The sequence below is a fragment of the Alligator sinensis genome, unplaced genomic scaffold (assembly GCF_000455745.1).
Source record: "Alligator sinensis unplaced genomic scaffold, ASM45574v1 scaffold489_1, whole genome shotgun sequence".
Taxonomy (NCBI): domain Eukaryota; kingdom Metazoa; phylum Chordata; order Crocodylia; family Alligatoridae; genus Alligator; species Alligator sinensis.
This window is the reverse complement of record NW_005841901.1, coordinates 3,141,142-3,165,375: the sequence shown is the minus strand read 5'-3', so window position 1 is coordinate 3,165,375 and position 24,234 is coordinate 3,141,142. Positions and strand designations below refer to the sequence as shown.

General features: G+C 40.7%; 1 protein-coding gene across 3 annotated transcripts in view; it reads left to right on the top strand.

Moving 5' to 3' along the window:
• RMDN2 (regulator of microtubule dynamics 2) overlaps nt 1-23,482 on the top strand; it is a 67,134-nt gene extending 43,652 nt beyond the window's left edge. For 2 of the 3 annotated variants that reach the window (XM_025197629.1, XM_006018431.3), the window contains exons 8-11: nt 7,655-7,753; nt 9,561-9,614; nt 9,717-9,797; nt 21,119-23,482. In XM_025197629.1, coding sequence (XP_025053414.1) covers nt 7,655-7,753; nt 9,561-9,614; nt 9,717-9,797; nt 21,119-21,172 — 288 coding nt within the window. In that variant the 3' untranslated portion in view covers nt 21,173-23,482. The remainder of the gene's footprint in view (nt 1-7,654; nt 7,754-9,560; nt 9,615-9,716; nt 9,798-21,118) is intronic. The other variant, XM_025197630.1, reaches the window with a different exon arrangement.
• The last annotated feature ends 752 nt before the right edge of the window (nt 23,483-24,234 follow it).

Genomic DNA, 24,234 nt, shown 5'->3' with positions numbered 1-24,234 from the left:
GAAAGCACTCTGCCATTTCATCTGGTATAGAAGGGATCTTGAGAGAGAAGAAAGTGATAGTCCTGTTCTCTTCATTAATGCCAAGGTTCCTGAAAGTGAGCACCCCTGATTCTTCCCATCTTTGTTGGTAGTACAGATATGTGGTTGACATGCTGCCCTCTGGCATTAGTGAAGTTAATAAGAGATTTGATGACTTCTTGGGCCTCTGTCTCAAACAGGAGAAAGAAAAGAAGCATATAGGAAGAAGTAATGGCTCAATTCTCTTCATTCTTTGAAGCCAAGGAACAGTCCTCTTTCGACTCCCTAGTGTATGATAGACACTAATTGGGGAAGCTGACTTTTAAAAACTCATGACCTTCAGGAATGTGAAGTTCATCTTTAAAAATTGATCCTGAAGGTTTCTAGTCTTCCAAGATAGCAAAATAGTATAAAATAGTAGTATCTCAGGGATGGTGCCTTGTTCTAAGTATCTTTCTTCCTTGCAATTGATTTGGATTAAAAAGAGAAATCATCATGGTCCTTCTCAGTCCTCCACTTCTAAATAATTCACTTGCTAGGGTCCAAGGGAGAATAAGCATGTGTTCTTTTAGAACTGAGTTCACAATACTTCCTCCCCTGCCCTTCACAGTGCCCTCAGGGTGACTTCCAGGATGTCAGGTCTGCTCCCAGCAGTCCCTTCATAGCATCTGATGAAGTAAGTGATTGCATGTGAGAGCTTAAGCAACTATGATTTAGTCTTTGAGGTACAATTCTACCCTGTCTTCTTCCTGACTTCAGACTAACAGGACTAACTAACTCTCTCTACTGAGTTTAAATAGAGCAAGGTTCAAACATCCAAAGCTAAGCACATGAGAAAGGTTCAGGGCAGCCACCAACCTGAAGACTATTGTCTGTCATATTGAATGAAATAGTTTGAATGTTTGTAATAGTTGCCCATTAGCCAGTTTCAGGAAGAAGACAAGATTTATCTCCTTATCTAGGCCGTTGTTTTGGTCTATGTGCGGAAGGTCCTGACTTTGCTCAAAGTCTTAACTTTTGAATTTTATCTTTAGAGGCCTTTAACAAAGAGAACCTAAAAATGACCCTTAAGCAAATATCCCAAATTCCGAGAGATCAAACCCTAGGGCCTTTGATACGATTGGAAAGAAAAGGTCACTTGCAGTGATATGGAAGTTCCCCAAAGTAATTAAAATGATCAACAAAAGAAACTAATTACCAAGCAAAAATCAGTAAAGTAAGATCCGAGCCCAAATTTGGGAGTACTGACAGGTTTGGGTAGGAGGGGCCCAGGACAGCAACTCACTCAATAAAAACTGTAACCTACGGTCCCAATACTTGCAGAACAACGAAGGAAGAATCGCAAGTGTAGGCCGGATCAGACTGATCACCTGAACCACCCTCTCCGTGAACACGAATCTCTTAGTTCACGCTGAAGCTGCAGAGCGCCCAAAAGGGACTGAAGGAAGGGGACTTAGTCCTATCACTGCTGAGGCCAGCCCATTGAATCGTGTTGCTGAGACGAGCCCATTGAACAGTACTACTGAGGCCAACCCATTAAATTGTACTACTGAGGAATGAAAGCATATCTAGGTGTTTGGCTTCTCGGAATTCTAGGATTGTAAGTATATTATGAAAAATAATAGTATTGATTCAAATTTAACTTTTAGTTGTAATTGTACTTGTTTTTGTAGTACTAATTCTTATAGCATTGTTTGGGAAGGAAGTGCATTTGGAGCAGTTTCTGATATATGTAATATTGTGTTTTTAATGTTTGTGGTATTTCTTAAAGCTAAGAAGTGTTATATGCGTAGCAAAGAATTTTAAAATAAAATTGTGTTGTATGAATTAAGTGTGTAATCATTGTGAAATCGTGCAGTCAACTAACTACTCCCCCAGCCAGTGCATCAAATGAATCAGTAAGTTGTGTGGGATCTTCTCTATTCCATAACCCACTAGAGACATTGTCTTTCTTTAATATGTTTCCGGCAATATCAACAAGCCATGCCATAACATTTGTGGTTCTTTATGCCACTGACAGTTTTAAATGCCAGATGTTTCAGCAATGGAAGCACTTGCTCCAGTAGAGGTTTTGCTATTAATGGCAATCAAGCCATCATTTCATTTGGTCTCCCTGGTCCCATCTTCTACAGGCCTCCAAAACTGCCTCACCCTCTTTGGGACAGTTCTAAATACAGTAATTAAAGAGTCATTAGACTGCCCAACTGTGGAAAAAATAATATTTCAAAATAATATTTAATCGAGTGAGAAACTAATTGAGATAACAAAGGTAATGTTTGGGTTTTTTTTCTGAGACTGGCAAAGGGTGTCATGTAAAAAGGAGTTATTCTATCTTTATGTGCATTTACAGCCTGGAAATAAGATGTACATGGTTCTTTCCTTGCCATTATTGTTCCGAACCATTCTATGTGCTAAAAAAGTACCTGGTCTGAGCCAGCTGTGCTTCACTAACACAGTGGATAAAGAATAACTCCTGATAGGTCTTATGTATAATTTGTCTGTCTATAGGTAAATCTGAACACTTTAAACTCTGTCAAAAGCATGAGGATGGTTGTGAATTATCCATATTTCAGATCTTCAAACCCAGTGAGCATTAAGGATTATAAGAAACTTAATATTGCCTATGTATGCCAACTCATTTTTAAAGTAGTGGTAACTGTGTTGCTTTAAGTTGTGGGGGTTTACATACAAAAGTGGCCAAGAAAAACTTTTTATTTAGTTTGAACAGTGCAAAACAGCACCCAAGCCAGCCAAAAAAAAATTCAGTAAATCAATTTTGATTAAATCTTTTAAGAAAACATAACATCTGCCAGACAAAAATTGTTTTTAAGTTTTAGCCTGTGAAAATAGAGTGGCTTATTATAAAATCCACAGTAGAAAAACTGAAAGTCCTTTCACTGTTGCATCAGAGCAGAGATGTGTGTGTGTAATGATTACATCTATGTTGTGTGTCTTCTGTGTGTACCCAGGGAATATTGGGTGGTGGTCCAAAGAAGTACCATATAAGCAGATTATCTCCCTTCCTTACTTTTTTCTTCCCTCCCCCACCAATGAGCTCACTCCATATGGGTATGATGGACCTAAAAATACCAGAAAATCTTTCTTTTCAAAGAAAACAAAATGCATTGCAACAGTGGATCATTCTGAAGAGAGCGAGACACTTACTTTTAAAACCCAATGCAACCTCCCACTTGCTGCCTTTTAGAAAATAAAGAGCAAGCGAAAAGCGTACTATGAGGAGGAGTCAATTTATATGTAGACATGCAGTTATATGTATACACCCCCATGCTGCACATTATAGCACATAATTAGCACTGTGCTGTACAGGGGTGAAGCAGCATGCTTTTTTAATGAACAGGGAACAGCGAGCTTGTCAAATAGTATTTTACTCAAAAACAGGACTTTTGAAGAGGCTTTTGGAGTGGGAAATGTAAGAAAGATAATGAAAATACCTATGGTTTCTTAATATTTTTTATCTGTGAACTATTATTTTAATGGTTTTGAGTGAAAGACTTACTGACGACACGTAGCAAATAACAATTTGGCCTTTGCCAGGCAACCATTGAGACTTGGCTAGGATGCTTGCTTTCTCCAAGCAATGCTATTTTTACATGGCCAAAGAAGTAGAAGCCAGGCAAGAAAATAGTTTGTGTATACTTAATTGTTGTGTGCTGGCTACCTTAATACTTTGTAATGATATATTTTATAACAGCTTGCAGCAAGAAATTGTGAAAAGTTTGCCTTCAGTAAAAGTGGAAAAAACTGTGGTCAGTGGCAGTGGCTAGGTATCTTTTATGACCTTTACTTCTGGATGGATTCTTATCTTTTACAATAAATTTAATTGCAGGCTTTTCTAGACTTTGTGAACAATTGCTGACTGCTGCAGAAGAAAAACTGAAGCTCTGATGAAGGTTAGGGAGCAACTGAATAAGAGTATCAAGGTTATTAAGCTTTACATTCCCTAGGCACATCTACATAAGGCACTGACTGTGCAGTAACCTGATACTACTGCACAGTAGCATCATGTGGCAAAAACTGTGCCAAGACACTCCTGCACAGTATTATTAGGCTACTGCACAGTAGCATCATCTAAAAGGCATTCGCTGGCACTACTGTGCAGTAACTTGGGTTACTGTGCATTTATTTAGTACTTGTATAAGCAAACTAAAGAAACCATAGCTATTTTCATTATCTTTCTTGTATAAGCAAGTACTAAATAAATGCGCAGTAACTAGCGTGCAGTAGCAACATATATAGACACACCCCCTGTCTAGCTATTTTTATTCACCATCAGCAATCTGCAGTGCAGCAAGGCAGCATTTTTAAATACCCAAGCCTTTGGTTACAGGAGGACTTTCTCCGTAAGTGCATGATCTGCCTGAGGCAGACAAGGTTCCTTGGGTGAATTTGATATCTTTTATTAGACCAACCCAAATAGTTGGAGAATAGTTATTAAGCAAGCTTTTGGGTTCAAAAACCTTTTGTCAGGCTCAGGAAGCTGCAGCAGTTGGTGTGTGCTCTTCCTGGATGGAATGAAAAGTAAACAAGCCAGGGGCTGGACTGGGCTGGGGAGTCAGTTGCCAGGCAGATTATAATCTGACTGACCTTTTTGACATTGCTTTATACTTTGTTTGTCTCTCCTGTCTGCCTACTTTATGTGGGTTAGGCCAGCAATTACCAAGAAACTGTGGTGCTTCAGTCCTTATACAAATGCATAGTTAGGCCTAATCTATTTCAGTAAGCATACGATGCTGGGGTTGAAGTCCTTCTGTATAGCAGCAGGTTCCTGATTTCCTCTACAGAGGCACCAGATAGCCTCCACTTGAAAGAAAAGAGGTGGTTCCTCCAATAATTTAAGGTTCATCTCATTTAAGCAAACATATTTTCCATCTCTTCATTGCCATTTTGTTTCTGCTCTTGCTTTGACTGGGGAGTTGTTAACTCATTGTGCTAAATGGTGGAACTAAAAATATAGCAGTAACCCATTCCATCTCAGGATTCCCTTCTTGTGGCTGCAGACATGTGCCTAGATAGGTAAAGGAAAAAGTGGTAAAAGACAATGAGAAGCCATAATGAAGACAATTTCAGAAAGCCCCTTTATGTCAGACTGTCACCCTGACAAGTGACAGGCTCATTGGCGTGCACTATTTGTCAGCATTAAACTAGACATCTGTGTAACAATATCAGTGTGTCACCACCACAGGAAAAGAAAAGATGCACCTTTCATAGAGTTGCGCCAGCAACGTGCATAATGACAATAGCTGCCCTCTAATGGGCACTACTCCAGAGGATGATAATGGTTCTGTTCTTTCTTAGCAGGGAGGTCCCAGAGGGTAGTGATGGATGAGTGTTTGTCATCCCTTTGGGACCTTTTCTGTGGAGTCCCCCAGAGCATCATCTTACTGCCCCTTCTGTGCAATGTGTATATGAGGCTAATGACACCCAGCTCTTGCATCTTCTTTTTGGACCCTGGCCCTGCAGTCTCAGTTCTTTCCCAGTGGCTGCATTTGGAACTGGATGCAGGTGAACCAACTGCAGCTGACAAGACAGAAGTGATGGTTGGGGGACAGGCCATGTGACTTGGAGGGAAAGGGCTAGGAGTGTCTTTCATCATCTCTACCTGGTGAGAAGCCTGCAACCTTTTCTTTCAGATTCTGATCCAGCCATAATCATCCATGCCTTTGTAACCTCAAGGCTAGTTTACTGCAGTGTACTCTTCTTAGGGCTGCCCTTGAAGACTGTCCAGAAGCTGGTGCAGAAATAGAAATCATCATAGGAAAGTAGGGCTGGAAGGGACCTCTCTAGGTCATCTAGACCAGCTCCCTGTCTGAGGCAGGATCATCCCTATCCAAATCGTCCTATACAAATCCAGAATCTAAGCTTTTAGTAAAACTACCATCAACCCTGATAGGCATGAGTCACCAGGAACTTATAACTCCAGTGCTCCAGAGTCTGAACTGGCTCCCAATAGCTTACCAGGCACATTCAGTTACCATCAGTACACCAAGTCTGCTTGTCAAAAAACATCCAGAAGGCTGTTCTTTGCAATTGCTCCTCAGCTCTGGAACTCCATCCCTCTTGAGGCTCACTAGGACTAAATATAGACATTGGATTTATGGCATATTATAACCTGCCTAACATCTGACTCCCCAGGTACCCCTCTACTATTTACCAGCTACATTCATTCCCCTCCTCCCCCCAACCTGTCTCTCCCCCACTGACTCCTCAATTTACATCTTCATTGACTGCCTTTCTTGCATGCATACCAGCCTCTGGCTTCTTTACAAATCATTTCATCCAGGAAGAGCCCAGACCAACGCAGATGCTTCTCAGCCTGACAAAGGGTATTAGTACCCAAAAGCTTGCAAAGAAGAATTTTCCCAACTATTTGAGTTAGTCTACTAAAAGATATCCTACTTGGGTAGGCATTCACTAAATAAAACTAGGATGAGACACTGTTTGGGTGGCAGGGGTGTGGAGAAGCTTTGTTTTACCTTGTTATTCTAGTTCTGTTTTAAACTGGTTGGGTCCTCTTGTCACTGAAGTTATTCTGTTTTCTTATTGTAAGCTACCCTGAGCCTTTGCTGGGAAGGATGCCATATACATTGAATAAATAAACAAACAAAAAATTGATAATAATGTTCAGAATCATTCACTAGATGGGTTACCATAATGCAGTGTCTTATCTATCCTCTGAGAAACCTTAATAGAGAAAAGAGTTAACCCTTCAGTGTTAAACATTTATATAGTTTTTTGATGTTTGAACTTAAAACTTCCCACACCTTGATAAGTTCATAGCAGCTCAGTTGGTATTTTGCACTACGTTCCTTGTGATGCATGTATAGCACTATTTTTTTACCATAAAAAAGATTATACTTTTAAAATCTGTTAAGGTTGTGTGTCATCAGTCCCTGCATAAGAGATGATACTTTGAGTAGTGAACCAAAAAGTCTTTTATTAAGACTCCTTTATATATTCTTTTGCATAATCAACTGTATAAGAATCGGTAGTGTAATGTGGGGTGGGTGAGCGGGTCATGTACCCTGGAAGTTGCCTTAAAGTGTCCTTCTCCAGAAGGACAGAGAGGTGGAGTGCCTCACCTCAGGGTTACTCACTGCAGCTTACTTTGCTATTGTGTGCCTGCTGCCTTGCCTAACTCAGCTGGCAGTTTTCAGCTCTAGGAAGCAGGAACTCAGGTGCAGACAATAGGCATCACAGAGCATAGTGTTCAGGGGATTGTAGTTTTGTAGAGCAGCAGTGGAGTTTGCTGCTGGGTGGAGGTGGAGAGAACTGACCCCCATTTTTTGCTGCAGAATTCAGCTTGTTTTGTTGCCCACTGGACACTGGGCTTTGGCAGCAAAAAAAATGAGGTGAAAGCTTCCCCCCAACCCTTTGGCAGCAGCAAACTGTTGCCAGTTTAGAGAACTAAGATCCCCAACACACCTTGCACTCCATGACCATGCCTGAGAAGGTAGGAGAGGATGGGGGAAGAGTAAAGAGTAAGAGAGAACTTCACACATTGGGTTTTTTTCCATACTACAGCCCTGATGAGAATACAGCAATAGAAGGCAGCATTTTGTATTCAGAACTGCAAAGTAGGTCTTGAGTGTATTATCTGTCTTTGCTTTTATCGTAGGTATCTCAGTTGTCTTGGATTGAGAAAAAAGTAGCTGCAGCTCTTTTTGGAACTCCACCAACTTCAACAATAGAGGAAGCCTTGCAGAATTTCTTAAAGGTAGATCCTATCCAAGAGTTTTCTTGAACAGTTGTTTTTCAAATGATCTCTGTAACTGTTTTCAAGAGATTTGCTCAACAAATGATGTTCAAGAGTTATAAATTCAAGGCTTCTCTAAATACTACAACTTCCTGTAATAAAAGATGTTCCTTCTTTTTTTCAAAATTAAATGACATAGAATGACCAATTTCACTTATTCCCTATTCTCTTTCAACTAAACTACAACATCTTGCCAGATTAGTTGCTATCAGACTGAATGTCACATCTGTAGTGCAAAATTAGTAATGATTCTGAGTTTTAATCTTTTGGGGATGGGGAATAGCATATGTGGGAAAAACGTTGATGTTCTTCAAGTGGAAAATACAGAGACATTGCCCCCTTTAGCATCTAAAATTTCCATTCTCAGGTTTCAGTTGGACAGTTCTCCTTGTTTACATCAGGCAGGTAAATGCTACAGCTTGAATCCTATTCCACCTATTAGAAGTTAAAGTGGCACTAAAGTGTGTGACATTGTTTCACCCTGCTCAAGTACCTGAAAAACAATTAATGCATCTACTCTTATAACACCTATTCATTTTAGCCCTAAGGCTAAGTCACAAAAAGTGTCAAGGAAGAGGATGACCTACCTGCCTTTTACCTTAATGGATTTTCAGGGACTCATGTGGGATGGAATAGGATTGTACTAAGACAATAGATAGAATTGATCCTGGCTTTAAAATAAGCGCTTAAAATGAGATTGAGTTAAGTGTACAGTTTCAAGAAAAGTGTACGCACAAATTTTCTTGCTATTCAACTTAATTCAAAGGTATAGATGTTCATCAATATGAACATTTTGGATAGTTGAACAGTTTCTCACATTTTTCTACAGTATCAGACTTGCCTTTTCATGTCCCTCCTCTATTTAAAAATAGAATTTTTTTTAAAATCTTCTGTTGCCTAACAATTTTTGTCTTGTTATGGCTTGATTTGAAGGCCCACTGAAGTCATTAGGAAGACTCCCATTGACTTTAGTGGGCTTTGGCACAGGGTCTCTGTCATTGGTGCTGTAAAGTAGATCTTCTGCACCAAAATTATTTTTCTCATCTTAGGCAGATGATACATACTTTGCCACCAAAAGCAGCAACTCATGGGGCATAAGTATATCACCATCAGTAAATTCTTAGTTCCTATGTTGTGGTTATTGACTGCAATAGCCTGTTGCTTAAGAGAGATTTTGTAAAATGTACAATCATCATTCTAATTTGCATGTCTTGTGTATGTTTAAAAAAAAGGGTGCTAAAGTGTTAAAACTTTTCTAGTGTAACTACTGCACTCAATGTTGTATCAAAGTAATAAAGTACAGTAATAAAGCTACATCTTTGGTTTATATTTCAGGAACATGTACTAAAAATACTCTGTTGAACATAAGTCATTAATTGAGGGACAGGAGGATTATTAATTAAAACATAATTCATTATCATCTCTCATCTCATGATAAAATAAGGGAATACAGTTGACTTTGTACCTAGAATGACAAACTTTTTGGTGCAGGATTTTAAGGGAGATAGGATCAGTGACTTGAGAAGAATCTCAAAGTACTGCTTTTTTCCAGATTTTGCATATTAACCATTATAATTTCAGGCATATATGTGTTAAACAAGTCTTAAAGGATAATGAAGCATACAGTTGGAGATTATTTAGACAGCAAAAAAAACCCCAGCCTAGTCTTTGAGGAAGCTTTGTGCATTATTGGAAACTGTATGTTGACCACACAAGTCTTATTGTGCTATTTTTTTGTCTCTCTTGTTTCCTGTATTTCATTACCCAGGCTGAAGAAATGCATCCTGGATATTCCAAATATAATTATGTCTATTTGGCAAAGGTAGTTAAAATGATTTGCTTGTTAAAAAAACAATTAATATATTCTGTTGTTAGTATGGCAGCTGTCTGTAATTATTTTAACACTTTTTTTTTTCCTTCTTAGTGCTACAAGAAACTTGGCCAGAAAAGCAATGCACTGAAGTACTGTGATTCTGCACTGTCAGTTTTATCAGTTACCAGTGAGGTAGGTTCTAAAAGTGCTAAAACTTTTCTAGTGTAACTACTGCACACATTAATGTTGTATCAAAGTAATAAAGTACAGTAATAAAGCTACATCACTTAGCCTCCTAACAGTGGAAACTTCTTTCTCTCTCACACCTTCACTTGAGCTGTTCTAATAGATCTCTGTCTAACAGCTCTGGATATCTATCCCACAATTTATATTTCTGCTCTTAAAAGCAGAATATTCTGCAATTACTATTTAAGGCCACCAGTGTACAGGGACCAGTAGCATAGGACATTGTTTCAGTTTGCCTTCATTTTCTTCAGGCACACTGCCATTAAATTGGTACAGTTTGAACTAGATTAGCATTGATTAGTTACAGCAGTGGATGCAACATGTTCTTCCGCCATTTGAAAGTCTTGAAATGGTTTATTTCATTTTATGTAGACCAGGCAGTACTGCTAGAATTAGCATTCACTCTCTGATCTACCATGGAAGCGAGTTTCATAATTACTGATATACAGCTAAATATATTCTGATGTTCTAGAGTGTCAAAAGACAATCATGCATTTTGTCAGTTCAGGACCCTGCTTTTAGCACAGGATATGTGCTAGGGAGAAGAAAGAGAGAGAAGTAGTCCATAAGAGGAATTGGCGTTATTTCATTCAGTTCTTTGAAGTGCAGGACAAATACATTAACATAGAACTATAATTTGATTGACAACAAGTATAGAATGTAGAGTACTAACATGTTCCAACACTGTCTTGGGTGGGCCTTAATATCAACCCAACTTGGTATATCACAATAGTTAATTAGGCAAGCGTTTCTTAAGTGTGATATCATCTTGTGTTATTATTGCTACATATATGAACATTAATAATCTTAGTGTGGTGTTTTATTCTTTACTTTATGTTGCAGTATGCTTTCTGTTTTCCTTTTTTTACTGATATTAAGAGTCTGCTATCAATTAGTGATAATTTTTTGCAGCACTTTATTGTAGAAAAAATAAAAATTAGTAATTTAAGGGGAACCATTTGTGACTGAACCAGTGTATAAGCGTGGATAGTTCTGTATGCTTGTACAAGCTTTCCTGAATAGATTTATGTTTTCCTTCAAATACACCCTAATGCTGTCCAAATGGGGTTGCAGTGAATCAGTTCAGATGCTATGCAGTAAAAACATACCAAGACAGAACAACTGGTTATGGTGGACACTATATTGCTTACACATAGCAAAGCAAAAGGATCTGTTCTCTTCAATGTGTGCATGCTTGAAGAGGTCTTGAGATACCATAGACTCTGTCCAGTGTTCAGAAAATCTCTGTTGAACAATCTATTAGTTCTCCATCATCATCAAGTTTTCTGGTATTTAAAAATGCTAACTGGATGCAGATGAATAATGATAATCAGAACTGTGGAGGTTTATATAAGATTAGGCAATGAGCATTCAAACTCTTCTGTTCAACTAAACAATGTAAAAAATTTGCCCCTTTCTGCTGTGGCTGATTGTATAGATATTACAGTGTTTTTGGACCAAAATTATTGTTTGCTTGACTTGGCCTCTTATGTATGATATATTTTGGATTAGATTTAGAAGAAATCCAGGGAAGAAAAGGCATTGGGGTAATAGTGAGTAATGCAGTAAAACCAATCTGTATGATGAAAAACAAGCAAAGAGCAAATATAATATAGAGATTTGGAATGTGAATTGTGCCAGTTGTGCTGATGCTAAATCTCAACATTAGTCACATCTGAATCAGAATATTGTGTACTGAACTGATTATTGTATTAGAGGAAGACTGTTACCAAAATTGGAAAAATATGTTGGAAAAACTACTGAAATGTTATGGGTTTGGAGTTTAGGGTAGGAAGAATGATTAATCAGTTTAGGGGAGGGAAGAGACTGTTCTAAGACTGAGGAGACTCATGGAAAGAAAATGGTAAATGGATACCAGGGAAGTGTGTAAAGTAGCAACAGATTTGAAAAGACGTAGCTTACAGATTGAAGCATAAGAAATAGTTCCGACAGCCATAAGAAGCAAGTCTGTAGATTGCTTCAGCTTATAGTCATGCGGAGTCTCAAGGTTATCATCTGATGCATCACTTTGGATGCTGTCACAGTCATGCTAGAAATCTGTCAGTTTTTCCAACTGTAATCATATGCAGCATCTCAAATGATTAAAAATGTCTCTTCTGGTAGGAATTCCTTGATTATAATGTTTTAAAAGTACTGATTGAGGTACATGCGTACATCAACAAATATTTTCAGAAGCACAATTATCAATAATAGACTAAATAATAAAGTCGTTGGCCTGGTTGGTTTTAAGGAACAAGAAATAAGGAATATGTCATTGTGCAATTAGCAGTTCTGCACAAACCCAAGAAGAGAAACATAGTTAGTGATGGCTTCATCCTTCAGAACTGGTGCTTAGCATCTTTGGCTCAGGTTATGTTATATTCATAATATTGATCCCAGAAAACAAAAGGTTTAATCAACAAATCACTTTGACCCTAGGGTTAACTTATTCCTAGATACCTTCTCTGCTTTCCCAGCTACAGGATGCATTTCTTCCTGTGGCAGAGCTGCAGGGAAAGGTGTTGATGGGAGCAGCTCCCCCATGAACAGGAAGAAAAAATCATCAATCGCAGATTATAAATAAGTCTCCAAAAAGAACAGCTAAAAATTCCCAAGTCAAACGACAAACTTCTTAAAGAGGTTTCCAAGTATTTGAGTTGGTCTAATTAAAGATATCAGATTTACCCAGAGAAATTTGTCTGCCAGTGCCTATGTCCCTAGACCAGAGCGGGCAATTATTTCGGGCAGAGGGACACTTACCCAGTTTTGGCAAGCTGTTGAGGGCCACACGGGTAGCCCCGCCCCTTGACAGGTACCCCGCCTCTTGTCAGGTACCCCGCCCCCTGGTCACGATCTTGGAACTAATGTGCCAATGTCTTGGGACCAGTGTCCCAGGGTCAGCACTGGTGGGGCCTAGAGCAGGGCGCAGGCTGGCAGGGGTCTGTGAAGCCAGGCTGGGCTGCACCAGCAGGAAGAGGTGGGAGCTGGTCCGGCTCTATAGAGCCCCTGCCGGCTGAGACCCCTGTACTCCTGCTGCCCTGCTCTGGGCCCTGCTGATGCTGGCCCCAGGACACAGGTGTGGGCCCTGTGCTCCCACACCCACTCACTCCCAGTGCCCCCTCAGCCCTGTGGTACAGGTGGGGGGCAGCACACAGCCCCGACCCCCTGCTCGCCAGCAGGGAAGGAGCTGGTGCAGAGTGCAGGGAAAAGTGGCCCCTCCCCCGCCCCATGGCCCATGCTCCCTGCTGCAGCCACTCGCAGCCTGTGCACCCTCCTCCAGCCGCTCGCAGCCTGTGAAGGGCTGTCCTGAGCAGGCATAGGCAGCCCCACATGGGCTGCGAGTGGCTGCAGCGCAGGGTGCGGGAGGGGCCGCTTTTCCCCATGCTCAGCACCAGCTTGTAACCCACCCCCGCTGCCAGCCTGGGCCCTGGCTCCAGGCTCACCCATCAGGGCTGTGCACGGCAGCAGCAGCTGCAGGCCTCCCCCTTGCCATGCTGGGCAGTATTTGCTGCTACTGCCCGCCCAGAGCTCGCACACTGGGCAGCACAGAGGTGGCAGTGGCCCTGCCCTAAACCAACATGGCTACAACCTATACCCCTGAAACTTCTTAAAGATAATTCTTATAAATCAGCTTGGCAGTTCTTAAATAAACAACCTCCACAAGTAGCACGCATATTTTTTTAAAGTAAAGGAATACAGGAGTCACAATACAAATTAGATTTGGGAGATTAAACTGATGCCACAGAACTATATTCAAATCCTTTCTTTTTTTCACCATACTGAACTGAAGGCTTTGAGTCATACGATCATCCCTTGATCATAAATCTTCTCATATTGTAAAGCACTGTTGAGCACTTTTGAGGTGCATAAGATATTAAATTGTCCTGCTTGCCTCTGGTTGCTGTCCAGGTGGATAAGCTTAAGGTCCTGGGAAACATTTGTCTCAAGAAAATATTTTTTTTTATGTTCAAGGCTGTGTGTGACCCATTGTTGAGTACATAATGGCTACTCTGTCTACTAGTCATTGCAGTCACATTTCTAAAACCCATTACTTTATAATGGACTTTTGAGAGACCTCAAATATGAAAAACATTACATTAAATTCTGTTCAAACTAGATATGGTGGAATAACATGATAAAGAATTATTTTGTGTAATTTTGAGAGAAAAAATGTTGAAATTTGAAGTGAAAATATGAGCATGTATTTGAAATGTAAAAACAGCAAAGGGCTAAGTTTTCAGAGTTCCAGCCTGAAAACACTGATTCTTTGTTTTCAGCAAAGAATCTTACATGCTGTCAGGAGTGACGCTTGTAGCAACAAACCCTAAAAAACCAATTTTGTCATGACTAAGAGAAAAAAAAGCAAAACAGAAGGAAAAACCTCAGTTTTTATCTCCTGCATCTGAGCCTCTGGGAACATGACACGCGTACCTCCTGGGAGCACTAAATTTACTGTTAGGAAAATAAATAGGATAATAAAGGGGGAAAATAGTGAATTTCTTTGAAAAAACTGGGCAGTTCCAATAATCCAAGGCTTTTTAGAAAAATAAATAGGAAGAATAAAGGTTATTAAAAAAAGAAAGAGAAAATATTAGTCTTAGAAGATCTGGAAAAAAAGCAAAGTAGGAGGAGTTGTTTAATTGTAATGGGGATATAGCAGTGTCTTACTGAAAATTTAGACAATAGTTGTATTGAACTAGCATTAAGATTGAGACTATATTACAACATAGTGTTGATGGTAAAAAATTACAACTGTTAAAAGCACTGGAAATTCAGAGCTAAAGGTAAACAGTTAAAAATACGAACATTTTTAATGTTTTAGCGATGTACAGTGAATGTCCTGGTACCCTTAGTAAGTTAACAGGGACCATGAGTCTTGCATGGATTCTTTTAAGGGCTAGAGTGACTCTTGCAGATTTTAAAAAGTCTGTAAGGAGGCAAATATGGGCCCAGAAGCAAGCATTAATATTGTGGGATTAGGAGAAAGGGGGCAGAAAAGTCAGAGTAGTCAGCTGAGAAACCTAGAGATCAGCAGGGTCCCTGAACAGAGACAAAAATGCAGCAGCTGGAAAGAATGTAGATATAAGGGGTTTTTTTTATATGTATGTATAAGTCATCGCACTATCCGTAATGTAGTGCACCCTCATCTTGAATACTGTGTGCAGTTCTGCTTCCCACATCTCAAAAAGGAGGTGGTAGAACTAGAAAAGGCACAGAGCAGGGCAACCAAAATGATTAGGAGTACTGAGCAGTTGCTACACAAAGAGAGACAAAAAAGGAGAGGTCTCTTCAGTCTGGAAAGGAAAAAAGGCTGAGGGGGGATGTGATAGAGGTATATGAAATAATGAAAGGTGTAGACCAAGTGAACAGGGAACTGTTGTTCACCAGCTCCCAGAATACTAGAACTAGGAGGCACCCATTGAGATTAGTAGGTGACAGGTTTAAAACTAGAGAAAGTACTTTTTAATGCAACGTGTAGTTAACTTGTAGGAACATGTAGTTAACAGGAGGTGGTAGAGGCAGATAGCATAGCCAAGTTCAACAAGGGACTAGACATTTGTGGATGATAGATGTATTAATAGCTGTTGAACAGAACAGTTGGAAATGTTTTCTCTGGCATCTCTAAACCAGTAATGGTGGGTGCCAGGAAAGGTAATGGATAGGGGAGAGATTACTCTAGATCTATCTGATTCACTGTTCTCCCTCTAGCATCCACTTCTGGCACTGTCAGAGATAGCATATGGGTTCAATAGGCCATTGATCTCACCCAATATGGCACTTATTATGTTCTTAATGATAGGTTCATATTTTGAATATTCTCACTGCAAAGAAGAGGGCTAAAAACATTGGGTCAGATCCCATTCACCTATTAGGTGTCTAAATGCCATTTAAGCATCTATATATGATCCTATTCTACCCTGCTTAAGTCCCAGAAAAAACATTACTGCATCCACTTTTGTTACATGCCTTCACCTTAGCCCTAACAATAAATTACACAGAGCAGCAAGGAGGACCCACCCACCTTTTGTATTATGGATTTTTCAAGCACTTGAACAGGGTGTAATAGAATTTCATAGATTTCATAGACGTTAGGGCTGGAAGGGACCTCGGAAGATCATCGAGTCCAGCCCCCTGCCCAAAGGGCAGGAAGTCAGCTGGGGTCATAGGATCCCAGCCAGATAAGCATCCAGTTTCATCTTGAAGGTGTTCAATGAAGGCGCTTGAACCACCTCCGGTGGCAGGCTGTTCCAGACCTTGGGGGCTCGGACAGTAAAGAAGTTCTTCCTTATGTCCAGCCTGAAACGGTCTTGAAGTAGTTTGTGACCATTCGACCTCGTCGTCATCCCTTGGGGCACTCTGGTGAACAAACGTTCCCCCAGATACTGGTGGTCACCCCTGATAAACTTATAGGTGGCCATCAGATCACCCCTGAGCCTGCGCTTTTCCAGGCTAAAGAGCCCCAGGGCTCTCAGCCTGTCATCGTAGGGTCTGCTTCGCTGACCTCTGATCATGCGCGTGGCTCTTCTCTGGACTGAATTGATGCCTAACAGGTAGAATAAGATATGGCTTAGCATTCATGTGTATGTGCATGTGTGTGTGTGTTAGGGCCCTGACCTCCATCCTTGATGGATTTTAAGACCCAGCTAGACAAAGCCTTGGCTGGGATGATATAGGTGGGGATGGATGGTCCTGCTTTGAGCCGGGGGTCCCTTCCGAGTTCCTTCCTTTCCTGAGGTCCCTTCCAACCCCAATTTTTCTATGATTCTATGATTTAAATTAATGGTGTGATGGGATCTGATCCCAAAAAACATGGGCCCAGCTATGCCACATGTGCATGATAAGATGCTTGATATTGGGATCAGGGATCAGATCTCAATTGTGCCCTTTCTACTTGCCAGTGTAGGTGGAGCCCTGGATCATAATTTCAGACTCCAACTGCACTGGCAGGTTCAAAGCAGCATGCCCACAGCCCTGCATGTCAGGCTTCAGGTGCTCAGTTTTGAATTTGCTGTGTTATGTGGAGTTGATGGACACCCCCAGCTTAGCACTTAAATAGCTGTGTGCCCACATCCTCCCATGTGGGGCTGCCACCATGTGGCTTTGAATCTGCTGTGTGTGAGGGGATCCAGCTGACTTCTCTCACCATCAACACTTGTGTTACTCATGCCATAAATGTAATGTCTGCCAGGGACCTTAGAAAAAGAGCGAGTGCAAATAAGAATTGCAGATTTCAGTCATTTGTCTCCCTTTGAAAGTGTGTTGTGCCACAACAGGTCATTTTGATGTTTGTAACTCTTTGGTTAGCATCGTCCAAAATATGTCTTCTCCCATCTCAAAACTAGATCCGTTTACTAGACTATGCAAAGTCAAATTAGATCCATCAGAGTATTTGAAGTCCCTATGCTAGGCAATAAATCTAATTTGAAGTCTCTAGGCTAGGATATTTTTAAGGTAAGACATGGCAGAGAATAATTAAAACAAGATTACAATACTACAAAATTTTGAATAGAAATTGTATTCATTTAGGGACCACAGGAAAATCAGGTTTATGGGTAAAAGTAAGTCTCAGGGTAAGTTCTGTTAAGGCTGCCTCTTCTCAATAACTTGCTGTGGGAAGGAGCTAAAAGTCCTGGTAAACCACCACCGTCAAGAATATCAACATTTCTACGGAAACAAGAAAGGGCATAGTTAGGTATTTTTGTGAAGACATTACTTGTAAAGTAGAACTCTGTGAATAATGTGAGTCAACCTAAAATGAAAATGCGCAGTTTTCTTACTGAAACTTCACCCACCCTAAACTTCTTTCAGGTTGAATAAAATAATGTATGCATCAGTTCATGTATAAATTCAGATTGCAACATAAGCTAGGGGTTGGAGGGGGGAGGAAGCTAGTTTTATTTTGTGGAAGATTGGTGCTTAGCTGTCACAAGTTCAGGATATGTTGACTGCCTGTACATAGGTTGCCACACTGTGGCCTTCATCAGGCAGGCTTGTGTTCCCTGAACAGTGCCTCATCCAGCCCCAGTATTAAACAGCATCTTTTCCAGGCTGGTTTTTGTTCCCTTGAACAGCCCCTCAGCAATAGAGTCTTTAAACAAGCATAGCAAATATACAAAACCTTGACACTGGGAAAGGTCCCCCTTGACTCTGATCTTAACAGCGGTCTTGTCTTCCATGCAGTTCAGCTCACCATTGCTTCTTCTATGTTTGCACTCTCTGGGCACATCCAGATGAGGGCAATCGTGCGGTATGTGGTGCTGCAAGCATGTTTCCAGAGCCACATTCTGCACAATATGGTGTTCTGTGCACCGTGGGGGGTGGGGGGGCGGTTTCTGCAGGTTTTTGTTGGGGTTTTTTGACCCCTGGATATCCAGCATGCACTGCTGAAAAGCAGAGCAGGGCTGCCTGGAGCCGTGCTGTGGCTGCCAGCCAGGCTCCACCCAGCAGGATCACTGTGGCTGCAGCCCCAGGAGGCCCCCAGGACCCCAGGTAAGGCTGCTGGGGCCAGCCCAGTGTTGGCCACAGCCTCCCATACCGCCCCAGGGGTAACTTGCTGCACACCAAAGTGTGCGTGGCACAGGTATTCCCTAGGGACAAGTAGCTGCCCTGCAAGGTGCACTGTTGCTACTTGTCCCTGGGGAACCAAACATCCATGCACATTTGGACGTACCTCTGCTTCCTAGGGTTTTTAACACCAGCAAGTCACTCCTTTATTAGCAGCCTTTTGACAGCTGTAGCTCCTCAACCAGGCTGGCAGACTCCTCTTAAGAGGGCAGACCACCCTGTTACATTACCGTATTAAAATGTAACCAAGTGGTGGTGAGATTTGGTTTTTGAGGTTAGACACAGAACAATAAGGATATTCAAATGTATGTAACTTAATTAGGAGAAACTGAGTTTAAGTCTTTTGTAGAAGACATAACTATGCAACACAAACCATAAAGATAGTTGAAATATCTGGTTTTTGACATTTTGAAAAGTATTTTTGTATATAAAGTGCACTTAGAGCATGAGGAGTTGTGAAAAGTCTCATACTTATTTTTTCAGCCTTGGTGGTATTAATATTGAGAAGCTTTGAGAAATCATGGCATATTTCCAGAGGAAGACATTAAAAGCATGAGAGAACGTAAAACACCCCATCTTGTGGCATGCAGCAATTTCATAATATGTTGCAAGTGGGGGACTCGATTGATTGAAATATCTTAAAAGGAAAACAATATTATGAAATTATACATTAGTTAATGGCTGTTTGAGTCAGACACATTATTTATGAAATGGTATCAAGAAACTGAGGACAAGCAGTACTTAGTTTATACTTAGTACTAGGCTGTTCTGAGCCTTTCTCGATAGAGTGGGATATCCTAAAAGTGAAAAAACTCTGTGTTCTGTTACCAGCCTCTCCTTTACAAGAGGTCTTAGAAACAATCACATTTTTATTCCTGTTTTTAATAGCAGAGAAAGATGCAGAACAATTGCCCAGCCTTTGGCCTGGAGTAGTGTGCAGTTTTCGTTTTTTCTTTAAACAAAAAGGTTGGCCAATGTATTTCCTTTCCTTTATTGCCTGTTCTGAAGAGAAGAGGTATTTATGCATGACTGTACTGAAGACCTATTTTAAAATGATATAATTTGTAGAGTGAATAAAAGAATATTGTCTAACTTTGACATACTAACCAGAATACATCAGGATATGATAGAACCTGGGACTTCATTGCTTTTGGCTGAGAAAGGTGAGACTAGGATTAAATAGAATTAAATCTTCCTTTTTGAAACTGTTGAAAACCATGTCTGGACAGTTGTGTCTTAGCTTAGTCCTGAAAATGATTTCTGAGTTCCATAGAACGGTCATAACTAGATAAACATATGTGTATTCATTCTGAACCAAATCATGGCAATCTCTTGATGCAAAGATTGTATGTCCCCCAAATCTTCCTTTAAGAGCCTTGGACCTGACACTCTAAGAGAGGTTCATTGAGATGGAATTTAACGGGTGTTGAATTTACTGTGACATTTCTTCCCATTACTGAGAATACTCTGGCAGGAGTGTGCAGGCTGCACAACGCATGCTTTTCAAGGCTCTGAGAAATGAATAGGTAGATAGTTTAGCCTATGGTTGCCTGTGACAACATATTGTAGAGGGAGAAGCTCTGGCTGTGGAGGAGGTCCCAGGGATTACAACCACCCCACATTTACCTCAGGTGGAAGAAGAAGCACAGCTGGAGCCTGAAGCACCTTGCCGTCTTTCCTCAGTGATTGCTCTGTCCGGATTGGTAGTCAGGGAGTTCAAAGCAGTACTTCCAGCCCTGAATGAAGGACGGGACTGCAGCTGATTCACAGTTAGTGAACTGAGTGAATTGATTTAATTCGCTTTACTGTTGAAGGCTGTTAGCCAGTTAATGAAAGGAGCTGAACCCTGAATGAACAGTGGACCAAGTAGGATAGACCCACTGATTGGCTTCTATGGAATCAATTAAAAAGGCCTAACCAGGACCCCAGTGGCATAGAAAAGACTGCTCTGCTATACTTGTAACAAGGGGTCATGCCCGAGTAGAAGAATTTGGATAATATCTAGGGTGTGGTAAGAGAGGCAGTGCCACAAAGAAATTCCTCCAACGGGCCCAGACTTATCAGCCAGCATAACCAACTCACACCTCGGAAAAAGATCAAAAACTTGGTAGGCGAGAAAGACGACACAGGAGACCAGCTGTGATAGCATTGATCCTCCATCCTGGTGTCGTCCTCCAGTAAGACGCTGGGCCAGAGAAGGCCTAGGCCATACAGTATCTACCCCCAACACAGATATCCAAGGGAGGTATTCAGCTACAATAATAATGTGTCAATCTGGACTGATAGTATAATATTGCTTGATATATCTTGCATTTGCTTTCTATCATTTTCAGTTATTTCCATTTATTCCTCCCTCATTATTATAGACAATTGAGAAAAACAAAGAGGAACAGGAGTTTCTTCACCTATAAATTATGATTTAAAATGTGTTGTATTTTTTGAGTCCTTTAACTCAGCTGACTCTTTCACTTTTTTCATCACATGAAGAAGACTGCCATCAGGCTTTGCTTTGTGATCACTGATAAAGACAAATTAACTTAGTATGCAGTCTGTAGTTTTGCATGTTCCATGGCTATTAAAACTGGTGTTGTCTAATGTTAATAAAAATTTTAAAACTGTGTAAGTACGTTAGCATGACAAAACAATGCAACACAAGGGGTATATCACATCTAACTGCATATTTGTTTGTTTCTCTCTCTCAGGATAGAGAGGCCCAGAAAGATTTAGAAACTTTACTTCTAACACTGAAGCCATGATTAAAAGCACTTTTAAGTCTTCCTACTGTGAAGATACTGTAGAAGATCAATGAGAAACTAGTCACAGGAGACTTTCAAAACTTGTTGAAGCCCATGGAATAACACTCATTGATTTCTGCGGGATTTGGTTCGGGTCTTTAAGCAGTTAGGATATGCAAATAATGTTTTCCGACTTTTTGAATCATAGCTTTATTTTTAATTTTTGGATCTAAGATTTGTTTTAAATGGTTATTGCTGGAAGTTTATTTTTCTTACCATGAAGTCCACTGCTGGCAATGGTCACCACAGAGGCTAGAATACAAAATGCATTGATCTGTGTTCTTTGAAGGATCAGTTAATCTGCAGCATTAGCACAGAATTGTGTGCAGCATTAGCTGCTTTGTCTTTACATTAAATTATATTCTTGTCAACTGATCTATATAAATATTTGTAAATGTAAATCATGAAACATATTGTTATATGTGTGTTCCTCTGCTTTTACTCACAAAAATATGTAATCTTAATTACATTAAGGAAAAAAATAGTCCTAAAAAATACTTTTTACATTTAACCTATTGGTGGCTTTCCTGGAAATATGAAAAAATTACAGATTGGGTATTACATTTGTATATTATGTTATTTGAAACCTCTGCCAGTAAAATATTAAAACCAGACCAGTGAAATGAAGCATTTTGGCTAAATCTGTTCCAATTTTGACATGTCAGTCTGGAAAAAAAAAATGTTTGAGCCCCATCAGGTATATGAATCCTGGGCAAGTCTCTTTACCATCTTAGGGTGGTGTCAGATGGTCTTTTGCAACCCTTCTCCTGTTTATAACGATTATAGATCTTTTATGTGAGGTCTGTCCAACTTTGGTGCAGCTAGGCAGGGATGGGCAAAATGCAGCCAGGCCATTCTGTCCAGTCTGCAGGGCCCCTAAAAAAATTAGAAAATGAATATTTATCTGCCCTGGGCTGCCTGTCATGCGGCCCTCGATGGCTTGCCAAAACTCAGTAAGCGGCCCTCTGCCCAAAATAATTGTCTGCCCCTGAGCTAGGGGATGAATGTAAGAAGTGATCAAGGGAAGTGATTCTTCTGTTCTATTTAGTACTGGTGAGGCCTCATTTGGAGTAGTGATTATGAATGAGGGTGGTTAAGCAGAGCATTGGAACAGGCTACTCAGAGAAAGTATAGAATCTGCACTCTTTGAAACTTTCAAAAGCAGTTTGGACAGACACGTGGCTGGGATGGTTTAGTCAGAGACGATCCTGCTTTGAGCAGGGGGCTGAACTATGAGATTTCTTCCAGCCTTACCTTCCTAAGATCCTATATGGTGCCTATATATAGCCCTGGGGCCACGCACCATGCAGGCTGCATAAACAGTCCCCTACTTCCAGCACATGGCCCCCCCTGCAGCCTAGGCAGTAGCACATAGATCCCCTGCTCCACCACCACATGGCTCCCCCAGCCTCCGACACATGGCAGCAAAAGGGGTGGCCACTGGGGCCCATGAGCCGCATATTAACTGCAAACCTCCAAGTGGACAGTCCTGTTTTATTTCATGTATCAAACCAGGAGTTTATGGAGCAGCAGGTATCTCAGACTTGTGTTCATTTGGAAACTGAATCAAGGCTTACTGAAGTTAGTAGATTCCAAATCCGTCAAAAAGCTTTAGATCAGGAGTTTAATCTGGATTAAAGTATATAACCAGAACAAAGAAACAGTTTTTATAAACGTTAATTGAAACAAGTTAGGTGAATGTATAAATCTTCTTTTATCCTTTGTTTGGTTGGAAAATGAGGTAATGAGTACCAATTGACTGATAAAAGAGTATAGAACTCTACAGCTTTTAAAACCAATGGCATACCCCACTCTGTTTCTGAAGTCTGTGGTATTGCACATACAGCTGCTGTGATTTTGGCCCTCAGTTTAGGACTGAATCCAGACCACACACCAGACTCACTAGTGCAGAACATTTATTATCATGTCACAAAACCAGCCCTCTAGAGAGTTTAGAAATGCACATTACCGCTACCTTTAACAACTTGGCTTATTTTGTCATGCATGTGGATTAAATCTGTTCTTTAAATTAAAACCATTTCTTATGAAATTTTCACTTTAAATTACATTACCAAACTTCTTCAGAGCAGCTTTTCTAAACTAAATCACTGTGCTGTTTTAATTTTTTCACCAATATTATTTGTCTGTATGTAGAAAAAAAGGGTTTCAAAACTACAGTTGAATACAGCTCATTTAAGTAATTGTTTGTGATCTATGAACTATGGAAGTCTTTTGCACACCATTTTATTAAACAGTAATTTTCTCCTTAATAAATTCAGAGGTGTTCTCTCAGTTCTTTCTTTGTATTTTTTACCAGCAACGATAGTGAGTCCATTAAGTACACAATACTTTCTCTGGTTTTATTTTCTGTTTTGCCAATCTTGTGACATTTGAAATTACCAATTTTTTCCCTCAAACTTTTGTTTATTAGTTCTCTGGTTAAAACCTTTAGTTAGACTTCAGTCCTGAGGCTCTGTTCCTCAGACAATAAAAACTTGGTAGTTGAGGAACACTGAACTATCCCTAGATAACTTTTACTCTGGTATTTCAGTGGGAGGAGTAGTAAATGGCCATACACTTTCCTTCACGCTTTAAAGCATTCAGGAGAGGAGCAAGGACTTCCTGAGGCCCACCCACGGTGGAGAGATGCTGATTAACTTCTTTAACCCCATGGGGACCTGGAGACAGCGTGAAAGAGTTAGGGGCACTATCAATATGCAGCTATGACTTCTTAATGTGATGACTAATATAGTCTCACTCGCCAATTGTCCATCAAGAATGATGGGAGGGTGGAGCCCCGTGCCTCACCCCACCCCTGTCTGGGCTCATTCCCTGCTTCCCTCCTGCTGCTTGGGGTCTGGGCCATTCCCCATCCCCCCACCACTGTGGCAGAGTAAAGGGAGGAGCGGACCTGAGCCCAATGCAGGGAAGGACTGGACCCAAGGGTGGGGATAAGCCAGGCCACCACAGAGGAGGGAGCAGCAGACCTGGGCTGACCTTGTGTCAAGGGGACTGGAAGAGCG